At 45.4% G+C, this 15,932-nt stretch overlaps 2 protein-coding genes and 1 long non-coding RNA gene across 14 annotated transcripts in view; 1 reads left to right on the top strand and 2 right to left on the bottom strand.

Moving 5' to 3' along the window:
• CORIN (corin, serine peptidase) overlaps positions 1-4,888 on the bottom strand; it is a 261,755-nt gene extending 256,867 nt beyond the window's left edge. For 5 of the 10 annotated variants that reach the window (XM_034771332.1, XM_034771335.1, XM_034771334.1 and 2 more), the window contains exon 1: positions 4,656-4,887. In XM_034771332.1, the coding sequence (XP_034627223.1) occupies positions 4,656-4,730 (75 nt within the window). In that variant the 5' untranslated portion in view covers positions 4,731-4,887. Of the gene's footprint in view, positions 1-4,505; positions 4,609-4,655 lie in introns of those variants that run through there. The other 5 variants (XM_034771336.1, XM_034771337.1, XM_034771341.1 and 2 more) reach the window with 4 other exon arrangements.
• A 1,173-nt stretch (positions 4,889-6,061) lies between these two features.
• Positions 6,062-13,873, top strand: LOC117877821. 3 transcript variants are annotated; one of them, XR_004645829.1, is made up of 3 exons: positions 6,062-6,723; positions 12,121-12,200; positions 12,895-13,873. It is a non-coding gene; the product is annotated as an uncharacterized LOC117877821 (long non-coding RNA). The 3 variants fall into 3 exon arrangements; XR_004645830.1 differs by having other exon boundaries at positions 6,067-6,723; positions 13,322-13,873; XR_004645828.1 differs by having other exon boundaries at positions 6,065-6,723; positions 12,121-13,873.
• NFXL1 (nuclear transcription factor, X-box binding like 1) overlaps positions 13,684-15,932 on the bottom strand; it is a 100,033-nt gene continuing 97,784 nt past the window's right edge. Inside the window, exon 22 of the mRNA XM_034771343.1 lies at positions 13,684-14,798. Coding sequence (XP_034627234.1) covers positions 14,625-14,798 — 174 coding nt within the window. The 3' untranslated portion in view covers positions 13,684-14,624. The remainder of the gene's footprint in view (positions 14,799-15,932) is intronic.

The following is a 15,932-nucleotide window of genomic DNA, read 5'->3' as shown; positions in this document are numbered from 1 at the left end:
TTTGTAAACTTGTTAAAACTTCCCAAATAAATGAATAGTTTTAAAAAGAAAAGAAAGGAAAACATGCAGTATAGTGATAGAACCCAGGAGTTCAATTTATATGCCTTAAGAAAGAGAAGGTTAAGGGATGACTTGATTTCAGTCTGTAAGTACTTATATAGGAAACAGATATTTAATAATGGGCTCTTCAGTCTAGCAGAGAAAGGTATAACACAATCCAATGGCTGGAAGATGAAGCTAGACAAATTCAAACAGGAAATAACTGCACGTATGTTTATCAGTGAGAGTAATTAACCATTGGAATAATTTACCACAGATCCTGGTGGATTCTCCATCACTGGTAATTTTTAAATCAAGATTGGATGCTTTTTCTAAAAGCTATGCTCTGGGAATTATTTTGGGGAAATTCTATGGCCTGTGTTATACAGAAGGTCAGACTAGATCAGTGGCTCTCAACCTTTCCAGACTATTGAACCCCTTTCAGAAGTCTGATTTGTCTTACATACCCCCAAGTTTCACCTCACTTAAAAACTACTTGCTTACAAAATCAGACATAAAAATGCAAAAAGTGTCTCAGCACACAATTACTGAAAAATTGTTTACTTTCTAATTTTTACCATATAATTATAAAATAAATCAATTGAAATATAAATATTGTACTTACATTTCAGTGTATAGTACAGGGGTGGCCAAACTTATTGACCCTCTGAGCCGCAAACAATAATTTTCATAACCTCGAGTGTTGGGTATACCTGCTGGGGCTCAGGGCTTCAGCCCTGTAGGGCTCACCTGCAGGGGCTTGGGGCTTCTGCCCTGCAGCAGGGTGGTGTGGCTTGAGGCTTCTGCTCCATAGGAGGCACCTGCCAAGGCTCAGGGCCCCAGCAGGTACATCCGGCAGGCTGAGGCCCTGAGCCCTGCCAGAGGCCAGAAGCCCCGAGCTCCCCGCCCTACCAGTCTATTAGGCAGAGAAACAGGGGCATGGTGGGCTCTGGCAGCTGCATTTTAACTGTAAAAGAACCACATGTTGCTCATGAGCTGCAGTTTGGCCACTCCAGTATAGTATATAGAGCAGTATAAACAATCATTGTCTGTATGAAATTTTGTTTGTACTGACTTCGCTAGTGCTTTTTATGTAGCCTGTTGTAAAACTAGGCAATTAGCTAGATGGTTGATGGTATCCTTTGGAAGACCTCTGCATACCCCCAGGGGTATGTGTACTTCTGGTTAGAACCACTGGACTAGATGATCACAGTGGTCTCTTCTGGCTTTGCAATCTACAACTTCTCTGCCCTGAGATCATAGAATCATCAAATATTAGGGTTGGAAGAGACATCAGGAGTCCAATCCCCTGCTCAAAGTGGGACCAACACCAACTAAATCATCCCAGCCAAGGCTTTGTCAAACTGGGCCATGAAAACCTCTAAGGATGGCAATTCCACCACCTCCCTAGGTAACCCACGCCAGTGCTTCACCACCCTCCTAGTGAAATAGTGTTTCCTAATATCCAACCTAGACCTCCCCACTGCAGCTTGAGATCTTTGCTTCTTTTTCTGTCATCTGCCACCACTGAGAACAGTCTAGATCCATCCTCTTTGGAAGCCCCCTTCAGGTAGTTGAAAGCAGCTATCAAATCCCCCCTCACTCTTCTCTTCTGCAGACTAAATAACCCCAGTTCCCTCAGCCTTTCCTCATAAGTCATGTGCCCCGGCCCCCTAATAATTTCTGTTGCCCTCCGCTGGACTCCCTCCAATTTGTCCACATTCCTTTTGTAGTCGGGGGACCAAAACTGGACGCAATAATCCAGGTGTGGCCTCACCAGTGTCGAATAGAGGGGAATAATCACTTCCCTCGATCTGCTGGAAGTGCTCCTATTTATACAGCCCAATGTGACTAAAGGACCTGGATTTTAAATCAAGGGAGAATGGGAACAACTTAATATACGACAATATTTACAAACGTTTCAAATAATGGGCCGTGTTCATTATCGTGTTATATCGTATGCAGTGTATAACATGTTTTTAAAGTGTACTGAACGCTATTGCTGTACAGTGCCAAAATGTAAAGTCGGTGTTTTGAGGTACCTTCCTAGACATTGTGCAAGAAGCCATTAGCTACTTAGCTAGAAGTGAGTTTTGAAATGTTGTTCTCCCCCTTCCCCCCACCCCCCAGCAGGACTCACTCCTTCGTTGGGAGTTCCGGTCCTCTCCTTAGAGCAGGACATTATAACACCCAGTGGGGAGCAAGGCTCTGGACATCACACGCACACTGTTAAAGCTAATGCCCCAGTGGCATTACATCTTAGCTCGGTGCTAAGTCGGGAATCCTTTATAAATTTCCCTTGCTGCTCTTTAGGCAGCTCAAACGTTTATATTCACAACTTCCCCTTAGGCGCCCAGCAGCCCCTGACTTGGCGACCCTTCCTTCCCCGCGCCTTACCCCGAGAGTACCCCGAGTCTGGGGCAGGTGCAGGAGCTCCGAGACACGCCCGCTCTCCTAGTCTGGGGTCCAGGGTGCACCTGGGCGAGCGACATCGAGTTAACACTACGATTTTGCCCTGTCTACAGTAGGATTTTACAACGTGTTAGTTAACACGTGATCGCTGTCCCGTTGTCTCACTTTTTCCTAGCGTAGCCATGGCCCCAGCATTCTCCAGCCCAGGCAATGTGCCTAAAGGAGTGGGGACACCCGGACTCTGCACATCTTCTCATTTGTATTCATCACAACTGCGCTGTCCCCCAGAGTGCGATTAACTGCCCGATTTCGCCTTACATTTCACTCCCGTGTCTTCTGTGAGCCCGCAAGAGATGGGCGCCGCATGCTGCTCCGCGACAGGCAGGAAGAAAAGTACAAGTGTCGCTCTACCTCTGACCTTACTGCTGCCTAGTTCTGCCTCTCCCCTGCTTAGTCTTTGAGGAAGGGCAATAATCACATTGAAACTCACTCGGGAGAACTCGGAATGCAAACGCAGGAGAGCACTTGCTCCGCACACACATGGCCAGACACGCTGAGCGAACCTGTTGCCCGCTGTACTCTGCATAACTTTTCTCAGCTCTCGCCAGTCATCGGCCGCAAATGGATCCGATTAAAAACAAATGAATCCTCTTTGCTGTTCTCCTTGAGCCCGTGTGGCTAACAGAAGGCGGCGGGGCTGGCAACAGGAAGGTGACTGCGGATTTATCATTTGTATGGCAAGTCTTACACTGGACTTCTGCTAAACTTGTGGGCTCAGCCCCCGCCTGTCTCCAGGGCGTCAGTCCTGTCTGGGGTGAGTTAGATGCGGTGGTATTTTATTTCAGCCCTAAAGGGCATGGCTATTGGAACACATTCGTTTTGATCACTTCCCTGATTGCTAAGCGAGGCTGGGGACAGAACCACTGGCGGCATTTGTTGATTACACACCGTCCTCCCTTGACAATGAAAGAAAACGAAACGTTCCCTGGTTACATTAAAGGGCAGCAGGGCCGTTTCTCCTTGCCAATTATTCGCCACTGTAAATTGTTGTGCCATTGTGGTGTCTCGGCGGAGACAGGCTGAACTTTCTCGAGTGTCTAAATAACCTAAAAAAGAACAGGAGTACTTGTGGCACCTTAGAGACTAACAAATTTATTAGAGCATAAGCTTTTGTGGGCTACATCCCACTTCTTCGGATGCATAGAATGGAACAGACAAGACTGACTCCCTGGAGACAGGGGAGGGCTGAGCCCACAAGTTTAGCAGAAGTCCAGTGTAAGACTTGCCATACAAATGATAAATCCGCAGTCACCTTCCTGTTCCCAGCCATGCCGCCTTCTGTTAGCCACAGGGGCTCAAGGAGAACAGCAAAGGGGATGCATTTGTTTTTAATGGGATCCATTTGTGGCCGATGATTGGCGAGAGCTGAGAAAAGTTATGCAGAGTGCAGCAGGCAACATGTTCCAATCTATGCATCCGAAGAAGTGGGATGTAGCCCACAAAAGCTTATGCTCAGATAAATGTGTTAGTCTCTAAGGTGCCACAAGTACTCCTTGTTTTTTTTGCAGCTACAGACTAACACAACTGCTACTCTGAAACCTAAATAACCTAAAGTTAAGTGCCCCTTAACAAAATATAAAGCGGGCGGTGGAAAGGCAGAGGGCGGCTACAGGTGCCGTGTAAAGTGCAGCGGCTCGGCCACCAGGCTGGACCTGCTCAAGAAGTTTCTCCTTTCCCCAGAGCGTTTCTCGAACACACACATCGGGCCCGAACGAGACACTTCGGTTTCTGCCCCGAAGGAATTATGGCCCCTTTAAAAGGGATCGTTTCTGCAAAGCTAAATCGGCGTGAGCTGGGTACTCTAACTGGAACCATGTGGATTCCTACCCTGTTGCCCCTCACCCCGGTCTGCGGGCGACTCAGCGAGGAGAGCGCCAGGCGCTGCCCAGACCTGTACGCTAGCAGAGCGGTGTTCTCGTCCCCGTTCCGCAGCGCATCTTGCGCGCCTCCGTGCGCGGTCCCCGCGGCTGGCAGCCACTCTGGGGCTTACTTACTCATCCGGGAGGTGGAGACAACTCCATCGGGGACCGATGAGCTACGGCCCCAGCCCCGGGCACGCCAGGACCCTGTGGCCACCGCTGGTGCCAAGGAAAGGACCCACGCGGTAGCTGCGTAGGGTGGCCGGGGAGCTGCGCTTGTCTTACCCGGTCAGTGGCGAGGACCTGGCGGTAACGCTCTTCTTCCGGAGGCAGGGCAGGGAACTGTTGCATCGAGAACATGCTCTGGCTGCTGCTCAGTCTTCTCCACCTTCCTCCCCCCACTTCTTTCTACATCTCACACGGACGTGCCACGACTGTCTGCCTCCCTCCCAAACACACAGGCTGAGCTCGGGGGGAGGGGGCTCCGCATTTTGTCTGCTCCCCCCGCTACCCTCTCCCACCCAATAATAATAAACCTCAACGAGCAAGCCACCATACCCCCCCCCCTCCCCGCCCCTTTTGTTCTCAATGACTCGATTCCCTGGAACAGGCTGGCTGGGAGCCAACTTGCTTGTTAATTTCTCCCCGAACTCATCGTACTGGGAGAGTCAGGCTGATCGGCCCCAGATTTTACCCCCATGGCAGATGACGTGCAAAGGGATCGAGGCTATGCCCGGCCACCACTAACAACTCGCTAGAGCCAAGGGACAGGGGCTGGTCACGGAGCTCACCCCACTTGTGTAGGTGAATTTCTGTCACTCTGACCTATCCTCGCCTTATCCGGGCTACAGGGGCTCTCCTGGAGAAAAATGACAGCACTGCCTTGCCCCGACACCTTTTGGTTCCCTGCCAATAAAACGATCCTATCGCCCTACCAGGTTCTGCTGGCTGGCAGGTAGCCTTTCCGGGGGAGCCAGGTGCATAGTTCGCCCAGATGAGCTAGCCTCCATTCTTTCCCCGACTGATCCCAAAGGAAAGGGAAGGTTGGAATCTATACCTCCCCCAGCCCAGGTTCTGCTATTCATTTTATTCAGGCAAACTTGAATAGGAAGCCACTACTGGCTACAAAGACTATTTGGCTTCTGGGTTTTTAATTTTGTTTTAATGGTCCTGTCGCTGACAGTTTGATGCAGCAGGGATTACAAAGATCTTCTCACAGCAAGGGCTTTTACTCCTCTGTGCAAGGAAACATGAAAGGTGGGGAGATAATTGATGACCATATTTGATTAGACAGAATGCTGATCTATTTCTACAGACTCGTGGACAAAGTACACGCTGCCGCTCTGCAGCCTCCTGAGGGACTAGAGAAGAATGGGAATTAAGCCCCAGGGAAGTGCTGATTAAGACACCCTTTACATTCCCCGCCGAAGATGGCAGGTGGTGAAGTTATCTGTGCACATTTAAAATTAATGATTGTCCTCTGAGCCCACGGACTACGTGAAACTGAGGCTAGAATTCTACAGAGAAATGGGTTGTTAGACGTTGCCAGTATAAAAGGAGAGCACATCCCGTTCAGGGGGAGAAGAAAGCTTGGAGGAATTGACTCCTGGGAGCTTGAAACAGGCCATGAGCTTCCTTCACCCCTACCGAGACCTCCAATCCCAACGCGTTCAGGTACCTGAGCAAGATTTGGGATAAATAAATCTTTACTTTATTTCCTAGGGGGTAAAAGTGCCAGGTTGCTGAAGGACTCAAAGTCCCGGAAGGGGGGAGAGCAAATCACAGGTGGATGATTTCATATACAGCCTTCCAGCCCATAGTCTAAACTCCAAAGCCTAAGAAACATGTAAAAAAAAATTAAAGATAGTGTGACAACTACCGTACCCGGGTCCTCAAAAACTGAAAGTGAGAGTCTCCACAGCTTGAGCTACAGAGCCAGCCGCTCAAGGTCAGAACTGTGCCCGAGCATCGCTGTGGATTAGGCACAGGGAGGAGCAACCTCACACACATTGACCAGTGATTACAATCCATATAAAATTTGCACATATTTTGATTGGTTCCCCTTCCCCTTGTACATTGCTTGTTGGCTCAGGCCCCAATCCTACATCTGAATCCATATAGCAGGACTCTTATAGCCCAGATGAGGTCTCACTGAAGTCAGTGGGTCTCTGCAGAGTTCCCAGAGTCCACATGCATGCATCTGATTGCAAACCTGCAGCCAAAGATCAAGGCAGAGAGTTCCTGTGTGTGCGGACAATGCCTACTACATTGTGGATGCTACCAGAATATAAAAGGATTCAGTACTTTTCCAGGAGCTGCAGTCACCTTTCACTTAGAAAGGACACCATCTTGTGTAAGTAGATTATGAGACTATGCTTTAGCTCTACTTGCTAAAATAAATAAGCTTCTACTATTGTACTTTAAGAATGCTTTTTAGCACTAGTGCAATGTCACTGTAGTAATCAGAAAAAAGCGGGAATCTAGCTTCATCAACAACAAAACCCTAGAATTGAACCCTACTTCCGTCACTGATCTCCACCCTGGCTCTCATTCCAGACACTACCCCATATTTTAGTGTAAAAGAGAGACCACCGAGGTACATAAACAACAAGAACATCTCACGATCTTACGCCAACCCATACTCTTCCCCAGCCCTCCAGTGTCATCATCCCTTGCTTTATGTCATGCCTAATTTACCTGCAAGCTCCTAGAGCAGGGACTGGCCATTTTGTTTCTCAAATGCCATGCACACCAAACTGTACATAAATGCTTCCAATCCAAATGCTATGGTCCAATCTTGCATTTTTCACTTGGACAAAATCCTCCTGGTAGAAAATTAAGAGTAGAACAAGTTGCTGCTACTCCACAAATAATAGCAAGTGTGTGGAATAAGAAACAGAGAAGCAAATGGTTTAAAAGACTTCGTGACTGCTGAATGTTTAACAGTAGACAGACACAGAACTAGCCTTTACATAGTGATTTTCTTGTTAATATTTTGTAAAGTATTTTAACTATTCCTCTCAAACGCCTAAGTTACAAAGAGGGTGAATAGTGTCATTAACCCCATTTTACAGATAGGGAAACTGAAGCCCAGAGGTGAAGTGTATTGCTCAAAGCCCACAGCAAGTCAGTAGTGGAGCCAGAATTAGAATTCAGGATCTCCTGACACCTCACCCCACTCACATTCTTTGCTGCCACTCCAGTTGCTGAAGCCTCTGTGAAAACTATCCACATTTTTATTGTAAGGTATGGGAGCCAGGGCAAACGTAAACTAAGTTCTGTTTCTAGCAGCTATTTTACTGAGACCACTACATTCCAGAAATTAATATATTAACAAAGTGTTCTGTTATTTTAACACTCTCCCCTCCCCATTGCTTTGCTTATTAGTGGTTTCCAGATCAGGAACATAACTTGCCATTTAGTCTGTCTTCACACTAACTAGATACCCACACACAGTTGCTGATATTAGTATATCAGTGGAAAGCAGAACTTGTTTCCCAATGGAATGAGCTGTATACATTTATATTACAGTGCACAATTTTTTAAACAGTATTACTGAGGATAGTGAAACAAGGGAATACATATTGTCTCCTAGCAAATTTGATTTACTAATGTAGACAATTTCTCTTTGATTTTATTGTTCTCAACCATGTGCCTTGGCTTCCACTGCCTGGCAGAGTGCAGAATCCTTTTGTTAAATTTATATTTATTGAAAGCAACTGGTTAATTTGGTTAGAGCCAAAATATAAAGACTAAAGTATATACTTGTATTTCAATGCAGCTAGAGGGAGAAATGTCTAAAGTAATGCATGAAAAGTAATTTAAGAGGAAGAGATTGGCATAAACAATAGTTAAGAGGAGATGGGGAGGGGGGAGAATAGCTCAGTGATTTGAGCATTGGCCTGCTAAACCCAGGGTTGTGAGTTCAATCCTTGAGGGGGCCGCTTAGGGTACATCTATACTTACCTCCAGGTTTGGCGGTAAGCAATTGATCTTCTGGGCTCAATTTATTGTGTCTTGTCTAGACACAATAAATCAATCCCAGAAGTGCTCACCGTCAACACCGGTACTCCTAGTACACTGAGTCGACGGGGGAGCCTGCCTGCCTGCCGCGTGTGGACCCGCGGTAAGTACCTTGTAGTTCAAATTAAGGTACTTTGACTTCAGCTACATTATTCACGTAGCTGAAGTTGCGTATCTTAGTTCAAACTGGGGGGTTAGCATGGACCAGCCCTTAGAGATCTGGGGCAAAAATCTGTCTGGGGATTGGTCCTGCTTTGGGCAAGGGGTTGGACTATGACCTCCTGAGGTCCCTTCCAACCCTGATATTCTATGATTCTATGTCTGACCTCTGCCTGGGTATGCAGTCTTCTCCCAATCTATGCATCACAGAACAGAACAGCAGCCATACAAGAAGTGTAGTTCTTAGGCCAGTGGTTCTCAAACTATTGTACTGGTGACCCCTTTTACACAACAAGCCTCTGAGTGCAACTCCCCTTATAAATTAAAAACACTTGTTTATATATTTAACACTATTATAAATGGTGGAGGCAAAGCAGAGTTTGGAGTGGAGGCTGACTGCTCACAACCCCCTGAGGGGTCCTGACCCCCCCCCCTTTGAAAACCCCTGTCTTAGGCTCTCTGGCACAAGAACTACTTCTGGCTATGAGTATTAGCCATCCCACAAGTGGTAGGAATTAGCTTTCTGTCCTCATCCCTGTCCCCCACCCCAGCAGCCAAACATAGCTAGAATCAGATAGGAGCACATTCACACACACTGTCTAAGAGTGGTGTATAAGCAGCACCCCACCAGGCATCATGGCAGAGGCATGCCTGTTGGAGCCCCTACTTGGAGTCCATGTTGGTACATTATCCAGTATAGGGTAGCATTTTAAAGATTCAATTCAGCCCATAAACTTTGTACAAAGAGTTTTAGTTTCTGTGTGTCTATGTAGTGATATTTTAACCTTGACTGTTTAATGCAGGAGGAATGATGGAATGTCTGTGCGACAATATTGCAATCCCATGCAATATCTTTGGGGACCATATTTTATTAAGGTTATGAATTGTCTAAGGGGACTGGTGCCCCCTTACTAACATTCAGTGGGGGTGTTTTGGTTGGCTACCTCCCAGCACTAAAAGGGAAAGGGTCGATGGGAAATCAGGAGCCTGAGACTAACAGTCCCCAGGAACAATGGGGAGAGGCCAATGCTCCAGATCAGCCTGATTGACAGGGCGGGCAGGCTAATCAGGGAGTCAGGAGGCCAGGGGGGTCCCGGCCTCAGTGTGAACTCTAATGGCCTGAGTCAGACAGAGTGGGGCCGAGCTAAGGAGAGAGCAGGGGCCTGAGCTAAGTTGCTGGGAGCAGAGCTGCAGCCCCAAAGCCAGAGCACAGCCCACAGAGAGCAGAGCTGCCCTGGGGCAGAGCTGTAGCAACCAGAGCCAGAGGTGCCAGAGAAGCAGCCCAGGGAGCTGAAGGCAGAGCAGCAGCAGCCGCCGTGCTGAGGCAGAGTGGTGGAGCCGGAGCTGGGGCTGGAGCAGTCCGGAGCTGGGTGCGGTGAGCAGCTGGAGAGAGTGAGGGGGACCTTGAGCAGCAGGCCAAGCGCAGGGAGACGCCTCAGCCAAAAGGCTCTGCAGGCCAAACTTGGAGGGGGATCATAACCCTGTCAGGGTGGGGACAATGCTGGGGAAAAAGGGTCCTGCCACCTAGGGCCTGAGAGCGTGTGGCCACCGCCAGAGCAAGTGTCCAACCCGCAGCGTCTCTGCAGCACAGCCAGAGGCTGAGAAGGAGCCTGGGACCTACAAGGAACAGACTGAACTGCCCTGACATTCCAGAGACACTGTTTGTGACATTCCCTGCCACAGAGCGGGGTGATGTGTTTTCCTTTAACCTTCCCCATTTTTCCTTATTCTTTTTTTAAATTGTTAAATGACTTGTATTTGCTTTAAATTGTATGAAATGATCAGTGGGTCAGGGAGGTGCCCAGTGCAAAGAGAGTACCCTGGAGTGGGGACACCCTAGCCCCTGTCCTGGGTGACCACAGCAGGGTTGGAGGTTGAGCCCCCAGGAATCCTGGACCCAGCCTTGTTGGGGTTTACGAGGACTCTGCCAGACAGGAGAGTGGAAGGGGAGTCCTCAAGGGCAGGGAGGCCTCTGGGTAAAGGAAGTGGGAGCGAGGACTCAGATCCTTTCACTAGTCCACTTCACCAGGGTAGGGCAGAAGCCAGGAAAGTTCCCCACAATAGCGGGACCATTCCCCCGCTTACATATGTATCACCGTGGGCCAGGAACTGTGTACAACTCCAAGGAGGAGGGTTATCACAGCTCTGAAAGGTGCTAAACAGAGTGGCTTAGTGATTAACGTGTCTCACTCATGTTGCACACACCATCAGAGAAGTACCATCCCCTACGGAGGCTTGCATATAGTGGGTTTTCAGAGACCAACAGATACAGAAAGAGCATTTGGTATAAAAAGGCTGGGTTTAAACTGAGTCAGGGCCTTCTCTCTAATCCAGCAAATGGACCTTCTGTCCAAGGGAAGCCCCCAATCCTTCCAGAAGGGTTGGAAAGATTTTTGGCCTACTAGGGTCCCGTAACACTGAGTGACTCTAGTAAGCTTTTAGAATGCATATGGGAACTTTCTCTTTTATGTTTTCTCTGTAATGCTTTTTTTTATGAATATGCTTGCTTAGAGATACATGGAAACTGGAACCCAGCCCCCCTAGACAGAGCAATGCATGGGCCCTGGCCATTAGGCAGACTGGTTTGCTGGAGATACCACAGTGTAAGGCAGGGAGCTGTGCAGCCTTAAAACCCCTTGTCAAAAGAAAGTGGGACAAAGGTCCCTCCCCAAAGACAGGTAAAGGCTGGAGTCCCAAGACCTGACTGGGTGCTCCTGGAATGGACTACGGGGGCAGATACAGGTGCAGTTACTGTGAAACTATCTGTATTTAAGTTGGATGTATATTTGAATAAAGTGCATGGATAGGGAAAATAGGGCTGATATACCAACATGTTGGTCAAAGTGAGCTGAAGACCATTATTAACTCCCTCCCACATGATCTACTTGAGTGAACTCCCCCTCTTTCAGCTCTCACTTTTGCCAGTGCATTAAAATGAAGGAATATGAATAAATAATTGCAATATTAAAGCTGCCTACTTTATTGTTCTATCTCCATTCACCCCCCCCCCAGTTCCCCTCTTTTAGTTTTTGTTTAAGCAAAGTCAAATTAACTATAACAGTGATTGGATATTATAAAGGTTTGAGATGGAAAAGACAGATTAGGTCACGTTCTCTAACTTTGCAATAGTTCAGCATTGTTCTCTAGTCTACAGTAGATTGGACAAAGTCCTGGAGAATATAATTTTAAATGACAAGCAATGGAGCTACCACCACTTCACGTAGGAAAGTAATTCCACAGTTTAATAGATCTCAGTAAATTTTTTCCTAGAATAAATTTAATCTCCTTCCTCCTATTTATAGCGCAGGGACTGAAATGAATCTTCAGGAGGGACAAAGAAAAAATCAGGGAAGTAGCCATCAAAAAGGGGAATGTGATAAGTAGGAAATTAACAGAGTTTTTCCATTTTGATCTATCTCAAAGTTTACTGTTTAAGTAGCATACGCTCCTTTATTATATTACTACTTCAGAACAAACGATCTAGATTTTATGCCACGTTTATTGTCTGGCAGAGTTTTTTACAGATGACTAAGGTATACAGTGCCATAATATGCTTGGTATTTTACAGATAAATGACAGGTCTCCTGCTGCCAAGGAGCTTACAATCTAAGGGCCCAATCCTCCAAGATGCTGAATGACCCCTGCAAGGTAACAGAGCACCTTTAACTCCTATTAATACTAGTGGGAGATGAGCACCCTTCAGGAGGTATTCAGATGTGGAAGATACTTTGTACTTAAATATATAGCTAAATATACTGTATTTTAAGATTGACAAGTATGTATACCAATCATGCATTTCCCTTCTAGTACTTATGTCACTTGTGCTGATATAGACTTTTCCATTCTTATTTTCTTTGCAAAATAAAATTAATATTTGAATGTTTGTTCATTATGTTGTAATGTAGTAGAAACATACTATTTAAATGGTTGCAAATAACTAGCTTCAATATTTTTCCTATGCAAGTTATAAACAATTCAAGTATTGAGTAAATGATCATAAAAGTGTTATCTGCATGTTGTACTTCCAAATACTTTATTGCATCCATAAACAAGACTAACCTCATCCAACATTAAAATGTAAGGAATCAAATGTATAAGATCACATAAGTGGAAGAGAAGAAAAGTTAGTAATCTGTTGCATTTAAGATGCTGATTGTTTTAACCCACTCACATTCCTTGATGCTAGGATTCTTGAATATTTAGATCAACAAGCACTGCTTGTAGTAAACATAGCAACTTTAAAGAGTGCAAATAACTAAGATGCTTTTCTGTGGTTGGATTATACATCACTACTTTTGATATTTTGTCTATTTTAAGTTCTATCTTTCTCTCATACCAACAGATCAGGAGAGAATTAGTCCCTTTAATAAGAGGATATGTCTTTTACATATGAAAAGAAAGAATTTAGAAATGGCAATGTGTTTTCCTGCCAATCAAAATGATTAAGAAATACAAATATTTAACATGATCAATGAAGTAGACAGTATTTCCCTCCAATATTTTACATCAAGTTGATACAAAATACTCAAAGCAATCTACACAAAGCTTCTGATGCAAGAGCAGATCATTTTCACACGGTTTCTCTATTTGGAAAGATGGATTCCTTCTCTTTTAGCAACAGAAGTAGAGCTAAGCAGGCAGACACTTTACAATATATTTGTTTTAATGAAGAAATAGCCAACACAGTCAGAAAAAATGTGTTCAAGTAAGGCGAGAACTGCTTCAACAAAGCCCTGCTCACACTGACATGAACATTTCTGCTGAAACAGGTCCGCAACATACTACTTGACAACAGAACAGACTATTTTCATATATCCGTTTAAGGAAAATCTCCTCCTCTTTTCTCCTCGCTACATCAACAGGAGGATTACTTGGCATAAGTGTTCACAAAAAATACTGTTTGCTCTCTGGCCTGAAGGAGCAAAGTCCACATTTATGGCATGGATTTGGAGTAAGTCTACTTATCACTAAAGGAATATATGAAAGCAGAAAAACAAAGTGGGTTTTTTCTTATACTGTAAAGGAAATTTGTTCAAGAAACAGATGTCACAAGACAGCACAGCTTTGAGAGCTCACTTCACTGTCAAGTGACTTCCCATGTGATCAGCACAAGTCTGCGATTCCATTAGGCTTTTTTTTTTTTTTAGGCACAGGAAAATTGAGGATTTGAAAAGTAACGATGTTGGACCCACTGTACTGTTTGTGATAGCGCCAGCAAAGTAAATAAATCTTCTGTGAGGAAAGCTAGCATTTCCACTGTGGAAAGTCCAAGTCTTCTAGACCATTTGAAGTTCTATATCAATAAAATGATGATTAAAGTTGCCGAAGGATGGACCTTCCTATTTTGTTTTGTATGATTATGATTTATCTAAATCAAAGAATAAAAACATTAACCTTTATTAACAGTGGCAGCTCAAGGCAATCTGCTGCCCTAGGCAACACTTCAGTGCACTGCCTTCACATCACTGAAACGTGACCAGGCCAAATCTGAGAAAGTGGTAGCGCAACCTAGGCTCACACCACCACTCAAATTTGGGCTGACTGTGTCCCATCATCACAGAGAAGCAGCTGGACTAAATCTTCCTTTCTAGGCCACTGCCCAGAAATTTGCCATACTAGGCAGCTGCCTAGCTTGCCATACATAGAGCGGCCTCCGCTTATTAAAGTGGCAAAAATACTATGTTGATTTACTGCAAATATGGCTCAATTTAACCTCATTTGACAAATGTCCCGGTATGCGGTACAACTACATTTAAAAAAACCTATGCTTAACATTGCAAAGTGGAGTTAATGAGAAATACAATATATTAAAAAAAGAGCTGGTGAAACTGGGCAGGATTGACTGCATGACCACATGCACTATACAACTTTAAACCATTCTACTTTGAATTCATCTTCTTGTGCTGTTGGCTAAGATTTAAAAGCTTCACATGCTTTTTGTTTTTCCCTCATGACATCCATTAAATATACAACTGAACTATGAACATGAAGTTCTATTATATACAGACTAACATTCTAGCAATAAGAGGTACCTAAAAGCCCAACAGAGATATTACAATAGATCAAATTATTTCAGTTGTTGTAAGCCATGAGCCACGCAAGCATCACAACAGCAACTCCACACACTGGCAGTACGATAAAATTCTTATATTTTTGCCACACCGATTGCTCAACTTCTACTTCATCCTTTCTTCTCTTGTTTTTTCGTCGTCCTTTTAACCTGTTCTCAAAGGCCTCTAGTTCAGCCTAGGTAGGACAGAAAACAAATATTTGACATGTTTTCAGCATTAAAAACTTGGAAATAATACATTTATATTTTAAATGTCAATTTATGACGACAAGTTAGTGGCTTACGAAATAGATCTATATACAATGGGGGGGGGGGTGGGTAGAGGGGTTGGTAGCACCACTTACTATTCAGATTGCTCCAAACTTCCCCTTTTAAGAACTTGTTGTCAGTTGCTTATAACACAGCTAAACTTTTACATATCAGATGTCTGCCTCATTGATTTTTGGGGGGGGGGGGGGGGAGAAGGGAGAGGGGAGAAGGGGAATTTAAGCCAAAACTGTTCAGTCATTTCAGGGAAAGGAAAAATTCATGTTGTCCAGATTAAAGAATTCTTGAGGCCTCTTCTTTGAATAGCTCTGGAGCAGACCTGACATTTTACAGGGGGTGACCTTTGTGCCTTTTGCCATCTCTGTAAAAGAACGCTCAAATTTCTCCAAGTTATAAGTTTGAAAAAAAGATCCTTTGGGGAAAAAAATAATCACAGTTCACACATGCTCAGTAGAGACTTTTCAGATTTTAATAGCTAAAAATCACTGAAGACTCCATCCTCGCTGAGCATACTCAAGCCTCTCGTAGCTCCTACTGCTGACCAGACTGCACGTGCACCATCCCCACAAAGCAACTGCGCATGCTTCGGACCAGGCAAAGGTGAAGCCAGACTTTCCCTGTAATGGCTGCTCCAGGCCATGGTGGAGCTGGGCACCTGAACTGACAGCAGGTCAGTCTCTCCTCTGTTCTCAGTGACCCCGTTCCTGGCACCCCGGCAGCACAGAGGAGGACCAGCTGATTTGAATGCAAAGGGGACAAAAGCCAGATAGGGGGAAGGAAAGGAGCGTACTGGAACAAGGAATCTGAAACTGGAACTGGTTGGGCAAGGAAATTAGGACTAAGAGCTAGTGAGGCAAATGGGCAATGGGGTGGGGAGATAGTGAGATTAAAGCGGGAGCTCAGAAAGAGAAGGGAGACCAGGATTCAGATGCAGTGTGTATGCAAGGAGGGGCGGGGGGGGAGAGAATGGGAGAACCCTGACAATGACCTGGATGTGGGAGGAGAACTGGGACTGGCTCGGTAAAGAGATTGGGACAAGGAGA

This window comes from Trachemys scripta, chromosome 5, assembly GCF_013100865.1.
Source record: "Trachemys scripta elegans isolate TJP31775 chromosome 5, CAS_Tse_1.0, whole genome shotgun sequence".
Taxonomy (NCBI): Eukaryota; Metazoa; Chordata; order Testudines; family Emydidae; genus Trachemys; species Trachemys scripta.
This window is presented reverse-complemented; position numbering and strand designations above follow the sequence as displayed.